Below are 9,259 nucleotides of genomic sequence, written 5' to 3'. Positions count from 1 at the left end.
ACCGCACTTTCCTCTCTGTCTCTCTCTTCCCCTCCCCCAGCCGAGGCTCCATTGGAGCAAAGATAGCCCGGGCGCTGGGGATGGCTCTGTGGCCTCTGCCCCAGGCGCTAGAGTGGCTCTGGTCGCAACATGGCGACGCCCAGGATGGGCAGGTCATCGCCCCCTGGTGGGCAGAGCGTTGCCCCTGGTGGGCATGCCGGGTGGATCCCGGTCGGGTGCATGCGGGAGTCTGTCTGACTGTCTCTCCCTGTTTCCAGCTTCAGAAAAATGAAAAAAAAAAAAAAAAAAAAAGAAGTCATTCACACAACATTATTAGTCTATTTTGTAAGGTGAGTCCATGCCCCCCTTCTGCCCAGAGCCCTTCATTGCTATGGTCCCCACCCTCCCACAGCCTCCACAAACCCCTCCTCTTCAGCATTGCCTCTTTAGGCCAAATCCAAGGGCTGTAGGGGAGTCATAAATCTGCCCTGTGGGGAACCAGCAGAAACCCTGGGGACAGTGGGATGGCATGGATGACTGGAGGTCTTGGAGAGCCATGAGCTCTCTGGGTCTAGTGCTGGTTCTCATCACTGGTTGCACCTCTATCTGTGGTGATCCAAGAAACCTTAATCTGTGGTTTCATTAGGAACGGTCCTGACAGTCACACATTATACTGGGAACCACTTAGGAACAAAGATAAACCCAGTCTGGGGGAGGCTCCTTCCTCCTAGGCCTCAGGGAACTCCAAGAATCGTCCTTCAAGGGCATTGAGCAGGCAGAGGACAAGAGGGTCGACAAAAGGGAGACCCAGCGGAGACAGCTGACCACAGAGTCCTCCCATAACACACTGACAGGCATGAACTACAGCCAGTCATGCTGAAAAGATGGGGCTGGAAATCTGTGGTTGCAACAATTAAGACCTGGTCTCTCAGCAAATTTCATGATTATAATACAATATCATTGTTTATATTCACTATACTGTGCGTTAGAGCTTTGCTGTCCCATTTTTTCACACACAAAAAATGTCACTATTGTAAAGTCTGACATAATACACTTTTCTTTCCATTATAAACTGTATACTTTTTGTCTAGATGCCAAAAGACCTTTCTTTCTCTCTTTAAAATCCAGTGATTTTAGGCCCTGGCCGGTTGGCTCAGTGGTAGAGCGTCGGCCTGGCATGCAGGAGTCCCGGGTTTGATTCCCAGCCAGGGCACACAGGAGAAGCACCCATCTGCTTCTCCACCCCTCCCCCTCTCCTTCCTCTCTGTCTCTCTCTTCCCCTCCCGCAGCCAAGGCTCCGTTGGAGCAAAGTTGGCCCAGGTGCTGAGGATGGCTCTATGGCCTCTGCCTCAGGCGCTAGAATGGCTCTGGTTGCAACAGAGCGACGCCCCCTGGTGGGCGTGCCGGGTGGATCCCGGTCAGGTGCATGTGGGAGTCTGTCAGACTGCCTCCCCATTTCCAACTTCAGAAAAATACAAAAAAAAAAAAATCCAGTGATTTTACCAGAATGTGTTTTGGGGTTGGGTATTCAGGGTTGATCTTCTCGAACGTGTTGCTTGCCCTCTCAAGTGTCTAGTTTAAATTAAAAATTTTTTAATAATCTTGAACAGTGGTTCTTAGTATTTGTTCTACGGCTTTGGTTTCTTCATGAATATCTGTTTTGGGACGACATTTTTGCCTAATGCAGCCGTTAGCTTTTCTCACATGTCATTTTAATCTCTTTTTCAAAAAATTTCAATAATTTCCTTCTTTTCATCTTCCTTTTGTCTTAAAAGCATTCAATAATGGGTCTCCTCACTCTTGTGTTCTGTGGTCTTCCTAAAATGGTTTTTTCCTTTAATTCTGAGTGTTGTTGCCTCATTTCTGAATCTACTTTTGTTCATATTATTATTCTTTAATGTCTTGCATCATTTTCTTGACTGTTCTAACCCATTTTGAAGTGAAGTGCTACAAGTCCTGGGTTTGTTTAGCATGCTTTGCTGGTGCATGTCCACTGTCTGTCGGGATGTGATTCTATGCCTTATTCTCTCATTGTCATTACTGGTCTGGAACTCTATGCCACTGCTTGTACTTGTATGAATGTCCTCTCCCTGAGCTCTGGGCAGGTGGCTTAGTTCTGGCAACTTTTCTACTGCACAGTGCGCCCTCTTCTGTTCTTGTGCAGTGTTTGAAAACAGGGTGGTTGGCTTTTCCAGTTTCTTAGCTTGTTCCTCTCATTCGCGTCTGTCTGAACCTCTGTTTTTCTGGCCTCTCTCATCCTTATTCTGCTCAGCTTTGACGTCACTCCAAGCTTCTCTGTCTGAACATCTCATGAGGTGAGTCCTGGTGCTGGCAGTGCGGCCGACCCTCCCTTTGACCACAGCAGTAGGGTAGCCCTGCTCTCGCTTTCCTTGCTTCCTCTGCTTGTCTGTATGGGTTCCCCTGCTGCACAGGTGCTGACAAGCCACATTCCTGGGGCGCTGAGAGTGAGCACCTCACTTTAGTATATATCTTGTGCTCTTTTGGTATCTGAGGATTCAGGTATCCAGACCACACTGCTACCAACATCTCCAGGGACGATGGAAGGATAGGAGCACAGAGTGGGGTATGCTTTATGAAAAACCAACAACCAGTTGGGTTGGATCACGATCAAGACAGTATGTTCTTGAAACCACCGTTTCTGAGCTGTGTCCTCACCCGACGGCCCCTTCCCTCCCGGCATGGGCCTCTTCCCCGAAGCAGTTCCTTGTCAGTGTCCACACAAGCCCAACACCGCCAGAGCTAGTGCCCTGAATGATGCAATGTGGCTCTGGGAGGCTGGGCTCCAGGCTGCCCCTAATTCATCTCTTCAGACAGGCAGGGTCACAGTTGTGTCAGCTCACCCTGCCCCTCAGGGTTTTCAGCAAACATCTCCTGGACCAATGCTGCAGCGCCAGGAGAGCACCTCACAGGGATCCCTATGTCCCCCTCAGCCTCCTATCACTCAGTACCCTTGGGGCCCTGCACCCCCACCTGTCACTCTTACTTGTGTGCTCAGGGTGCCAGGCCAGTGCTTACCTGTGGAGGAACTGGAGCCCCCTCAGGATGAGAACCTTGGAGGGAACAGGCTCACCTGAGAACAGGAGAGGCCACATTCCATGATCTGGGAGATGGCCAGGCTCTGGTAGATGCTCCAAGTCAGGGACAGGAGTGTGATAGCTTGCCCAGCGAGCATGGCTCATGTGGAAAAGATTGTGTGTGTGTGTGTGTGTGTGTGTGTGCGCGCGCGCGCGCACGCGAGGGGATGGGGTGAGCTTGCAGGGTGCCCTGTGGCAGCTGCTCCTGCCACTCCTGCTGCAGGTCTAGCCCCAAAAGGAAACTGGAATGGACACTCCCGCTAACTGACTCCCGGTGGAATAGAGCCCAAATGGGCAGGCTGAAACCACAGACCCATTGCTTTCCGCCTATCCTTGCTTGCAGTGAAGGTCTGCAGACTCTGGCCAGACGCCCGTGGGGTTTCTAGGCTGTCAGACTCCTATACTTGAGTCACTGGCATCCCAGGTAACTGGGTTCTCCCTGAGGCTAGCAGCAGGGGCAGGGCAACCTGCAGGCTGTGAGACCAGCAAGCCATCCCCCCACCATTCAGCTCCTGAGTGTACCCCCGTCTCTCAGACATCCATCCTGATGGGGTGCATGTGCACCCCACAACCGCTTTTGCTAGCTCCTACTCCCATGGGTTAGCTCTCTCCTGGAGTGGGACCTGGGTCTACCCCAAGGTCCAAGTGCCCCTGTCACCTCTCTGGATTCGACAGGCTGCACCCCTTTGCTGGGCCCTCTAGTGACTGTCCCTCAGTCCAGAGGGCAGTGCTCCATGGCCTGTAATGCTGGGGTCTGGCTTCAGCCCCAGAAACACCCCGGGCTCTTTTTTGCTTCCGACTCTTCCTGTGCATGTAAAAAGTTCCAGGCAGGGGCTCATGGCATAGTCCACTTCTGCCTGGCTGGCCAGAGCAGGGCTGTGGGAAGGAGAGAGCCCATTGCGGCTCTGGGCCCCACGGCCTTCTCCCTCCCCAGCAGGTGTGAGCTCCTCTGGCACCAGGCAGGCACTGCCCTGTGACTGGGGGCATGGGAAGGGGTGTAGTGTTGGGGAGCCCCCAGGTATGCTGGCGGGCTAGGGATCTGCCTGCAACCCCAGTAGGACACCCCACGGGGAAGGAGAGCTGACTGAGAGGGGCACCATTCCCTAGCCGGGCACCTGGCAAGGCAGGTCCCTGGGGTGTCCCTCCTCACATGAGGGCTCATGACATGGACCAGGCCCCAGCAGGATTGACCTGAGGCACACTGAGGGGTGTTATTGCAGAAGATGGGTCCTTTCAGCAGACTTCACCCAGGGCATGGTCCTCACCCCTCTGCCACTGGCCAAGGTGCCAGAGACCCACCCAACCTCCCTCCAGAGCCCGTGCCCCAACCCAGCCCCCGCCTGGTCTGCGGTCACCCCCGTGAGGCAAAGCAAATGGGGATGGAGCCTCCACCCCATGCAGTGTTCACCTGTGGCCACAGTGCGGGGGTGGAGGTGACAGTATACCAGGTGACTGTATGGGCACAGTCTCCTCAGAGAAAGGCGGCCCACATGATCTGAGACACCCAGTGAGCCCACTCATACCCGAAGGCCCCCACCATGGCTGCCCTAGGATGGGCCCACCCCGCCAGGTGACACTGCTGCTCCTGGAACATGGCTTCCCAGTGCCAAGTGTGGCTAGAGGTGGACAGCAGATCCATCCACATGACTTCATGAAGGGACAGGCCTGTGGGGGAGAAACATGGTGGGACTAGGCCCCTCACCTCCAGGACTCCTGTCTTGTTTTTAAGGGCTGGTGGCTCCAGACCTTCCTAATGTCCACAAAGAACGGTCCCTGAGCTCTCCTCGCAGCCCCCCATCCTGTGTGGGCTTAGGGGGATGGAACACCTGGGTCTGAGCCCAAAGAGTCCTCAGGAGCTCCCCTGCTCTGGGTCTCAATAGTCTGCACTGCCCACTGATGCCAGAGGACCCAGAAGTCCAGTTGTGATGGCATCTGAGGGGTCAGCCCTCGCTCAGCACCAGGTTGGAAGGTGACGGGGGTGGGGGGCTACAAAGAGCCTGCACCAGGCAGCAAACCTTTCATCAAATAAATGAGGGAATAAGCAGCTGCCTCTCTGAGATCTCCGGCTGCGCGCTGGGGGCTTCCAGCAAGGTGGGCTCTTGGGAAGGACTCACGCTCATCTGGCTGGGTCTTGTAGCGGTGAGAGGTGTGGGAGGTAGGAAGAGGTGTGGGTATGGGTTTGACGCAGGGTGAGGGGGTGGGTTGTGGGATGCAGGCACCAGGACTGGGTGGGACTCCATAAGAAATACCATGGTTCAGATTGTACTGTTTCGCTAAAATAGCTCTGTATACAAGGGTCCTCATCTGTGTTTAAGTTTCCAAAAAAATGAGTCACACTCTGGAGGCCACGGGCCTGGGCACATCCATCCACATCTGGGTCCCTGTCATCATGAAGTCCACGGGCCACCCCGCCGGCCGAGAGGCAGGAATGAAGTGCCCTGCAGGACAGTGGCACAGAAGGAGCAGCAGCGTTTGCACGGTTGGACAGGCAGCAGCTGGCTGCAGCACACTAGACATGGTGCAGGCAGGTCCCTCCGCAGCCCTTGGGGAGAGACAGAGGCCTGAGACATTGCACACCTGCCAGGCTGTGTCCTCCTCCCCCACACCACACCCACCTGCCCAGATCACACTACCAAGGCCAAGCCCCAGCCCCAGACTCTGGTTCTTCAGTCCTTAACACCACTCCCACCATCCCAGGCCAGGCCCACTGACCCCAGAGAGGACACCTGTCCCCCACACTCACAGGGTCACCCTCATCCCCTGTAAGGCCAGGACCGGCTGAAGTATAGTCTCACCTGACTCCCAAGCTCACCTACTCCCACACAGACCTCACCCTGGTTTCCCCAGCGCTAGAAAACCCCAACCTCCACTCAATGCAAGGGGTAAGGTACTGGAGCCTTGTGTCTCTGGGGTAAAGGCAGTAAGTAAGATCAGGGAGGTCTCTCATACCCTGCTCATCTGTCCTCCTGTCCTCTGCCTGCTCTCCCACCCCTGATGCTGTGGATGGTCCCAAACAGTTGGAGCAGCTGGGTGCACAGCAGCAGCCCTGGTCCTGCTGCTCCTCTACCTGTGGGGAGGCAGACAGGGGGCTCCCTGTAGGAAACAATGAGCAAGTTCAAACTCCCTGGATACCACAGCCTCATTACCACTGTAAACCTGCCCCAAAGCCAACCTGGGTGTCCACCCTCAGGAGTAGGGCCCAGCAGTGTCCACCCAGTGTCCCTGGACTGTGCCTCGACCTGTGTTTAGGAGGCCAGAGCAGAGGAGGCCTGCAGACCATCCCCTGGGCTCTCCCACTGATGCCACTTTCTCCAGCTCTTCCTCTGGCCCCCTTCAGAGGGGCCCTGACCCCACCCTGGCCCTCCTAAGGCAGGACACACCCAGGAAAACCCAGCTCCTATACGTGGTGCTGTGCCTGAGCTCAGACCCCTGGAGCTGAGGCCTATCCCCACTGGCACCAGCACAAGGCTGTTTTGCCCATTGGCCACCTGGGAGGCACTTGCAGAAGGTGTGCTGCGTAGAATCGGCTGTGTGTTGGCCCTTGTTGGGTAAGGGTGCTGTGGCCATTGGCAATGCAATGGGAAGCCCAGCAGAGGCTTTGAAAGGCGAGCCACCCTGCCCCAGCCTCATGCCTAGTGGATAGATGGGAGCTGCTGCTTCACAAGGACTTCCACACTGTTCCTCATATACCCGGGGCAGGTTTGGCCTGCAGGCAGATGGGATCTGGGCCCTTAGAAGCCGAGGCCTTGGGCAGCCTTCCACAGGCCTCTTGCTCATCCTCTGACCCTGCCCGCTGCCTTTGCTCCAGGACACCTCCCAGGTCTCTGGCCAACCCTCCTTAGAGAATGGGGTGGGCCTGTGCCCAGCCCCCTCCTCAGGCTGCTCAGGCCCCCATGGGGGAAGAGGAGGTGGAGGAAACGGGGGCTCCCCAGACATCCGGCCTCAGGGCCCAGGTACGCCCCAGCAGCAAGATCCCAGCAGTGCCTCAGGCAGGGTCTGGATTCCACTCTTGCCAGTGCTACCCTCTGCCAGGGGCCTGGCTGAGTCATGTTCCCTGGGGTTCAGGTGGGTCTGGGTGGAGAGGGAGGCTGTGGGGCACGGGGTGCTTATGCAAAGCAGCCTGCAACTTCCTGGAGCCTGGAGAAGACGCTGAGCCAGATCCTGGCAATGGCCTCCCTGTGGGCACCCCAGGGCCTGCGCACAGGAAGGTGTGGGAGGCAGGGGCTTGGGGCCAGGGTTAGATGCTAGGTGGGAGGTTGAGTCTGGGGGTAGCAGGCACAGAGGCCCAGGGTGGCAGCTCAGCGGGGCAGTTCTTTGTCCCTCAGTGCACTAAACAGGGCCCCCATGGGCTGGAAGGGCTGAGGCTGGGCCAGCTCCACACCCAGGAGATCGGCTCTGGCCCCAGTGTTCAGAGCAGCAAATGTGCTCGAGTCAAGGCTCCTGCTTAGCTGCACACACATGGTGCCCGCAGGGTGTGCGATGGAGGCAGCAAAGGCTGGAGCTCGAGCCCTGGTCCCGTTAGGGACTGTGTTGGATCTTGGGGTAAAAGGGGCGGTACCAGGTGGGTATGGTGTGGTGTGTGCAGGAACTGGTGCTCTGGGATCCAAACAAACCTTCTGGAGAAAACTGCCAAACCCAGGCATAACGTATGAAAAACATCTTCTTAAAGCAACACCATGCTGGCAAAGAGCAAGGAATAAGGAATGGCCCGGTCTCCACTGCAGGAACACACAGGAACACAAGCCCCGAGGAACCTCCCCCCCCAACTTCTTCCCAGGCTTTGCCCACCTGGGGGCTGGAGCTCAGGATTCCCTGCCTGGGGTTAGGTGCAGGCAGAGTCAGCCCAAGACGGGGAGAGACTCCCACCCTCCATGAAGCAGCAACCTGGAAAGCTACACCGCCCTGCCCAGGGGTCAGAGGACTGCCCCCATGCTGAGCAACACCGTGAACCCCAGAGAAGTCCGAGCTGATTAGCCCACGTGTGCAGGACAGATTCCTGTCCCAGTGCTGGGACACAGTGTCTGGTGTGGATTTCAGTGACGCCGAGCGCCTTCCTTGGGCCTGGAGGGACAAAGACCTGCACTTTGGAAGGAACACAAAGAATCCCTAGAGGATAAGAGGACAGAGGGAAAGGGGATGATAGGATGAGATAGACCTGAAGGGAAGGGGGGAAGGAGATGTTGGGAAGGGGGCAAGGGGGATGTTGAGGGGACTATAGGGGAGGGCAGGATGCATTCAGGGTGACACTAGAATCTATGTAAACACAATAAATTAAATTTAAAAAATAAAAATAAAATAAAGAATCCCCAGTTGACTGTGTACGGAAGACAAGCTGTTCACACGAAAGCGAGTGTGTGTGCCAGCAGAGCCATAGCACAAGCATGACAGGACATCAAGTGTTACTGTACAACGTAATTAGACACTGACCACGCACGAACTGTAAAACCTCAGCGCTGCTGAGAAAGTACAGGCAAGGGAGAGGAACACAAAGGTGACCAAAAGCTTCATTCAATGGACCCTCTAAAGACATGACACTGGTCTAACTAAAATTAAAGCCTCCAAGATGGGATGGGTAGTGCTCTGGGCCCCTGTGCAGACAGAGGGACTGGGGGCCACGCAGGAAGCAACAGTCAGGGATACGGGAGAGACAAGGGCACATCCAGTCTGTCCCAGAGGGAAGGAGCAGGTGAGGCGCAGAATGGCTGATGATTTCTCATAACTGATTAATGACCTAGTGCGCAGATTGGAGAACTCACAGGACCCCAGTTAGAGTAAATGAAAGTGGACCGCACCCCAGACCTGCGGGCAAACAAGACAGACAGCTCCTGCATAGAGAGCAGCAGGGAAGCCCGACAGGAGCAGGTGACTCAGGTGCTGAGAGCAATGACCTTGCCCTGGACTCCCCTCAGAGAATCTGTCCCTTCCAGAAATAAGTGTGGAAAAGACATTTGTAGACCGGAAACTAATCCGAGTGTGCCACCAGCTGCCCCCTCACCAAGGGAGACTCTCAAGAGCATGTCCCCAGCAGGACTCAAGTGATCCCTCGTTGATGGTCTGAGACACGTGCAGGGGTGAACGGCACAGACGTGTGTGCGTAAACCTAAAAATCACCCATGGCATAAGCTCTGGTCATGAAAATGTCTATTGGGGTTTAAAGACCTCCATTTAAACTGCACAACGACACT

General features: G+C 55.6%; 1 protein-coding gene across 1 annotated transcript in view; it reads right to left on the bottom strand.

Moving 5' to 3' along the window:
* Positions 1-9,259, bottom strand: part of TTLL8 (tubulin tyrosine ligase like 8) — a 36,898-nt gene that overhangs the window by 1,398 nt on the left and 26,241 nt on the right. Inside the window, exon 13 of the mRNA XM_066252588.1 lies at positions 4,598-4,739. Within this exon, the coding sequence (XP_066108685.1) occupies positions 4,598-4,739 (142 nt within the window). The remainder of the gene's footprint in view (positions 1-4,597; positions 4,740-9,259) is intronic.

The sequence above is a fragment of the Saccopteryx bilineata genome, chromosome 1, assembly GCF_036850765.1.
Source record: "Saccopteryx bilineata isolate mSacBil1 chromosome 1, mSacBil1_pri_phased_curated, whole genome shotgun sequence".
Lineage (NCBI taxonomy): Eukaryota > Metazoa > Chordata > Mammalia > Chiroptera > Emballonuridae > Saccopteryx > Saccopteryx bilineata.
The sequence above is the reverse complement of the archived record's forward strand: the minus strand, read 5'-3'. Positions and strand labels throughout refer to the sequence as shown.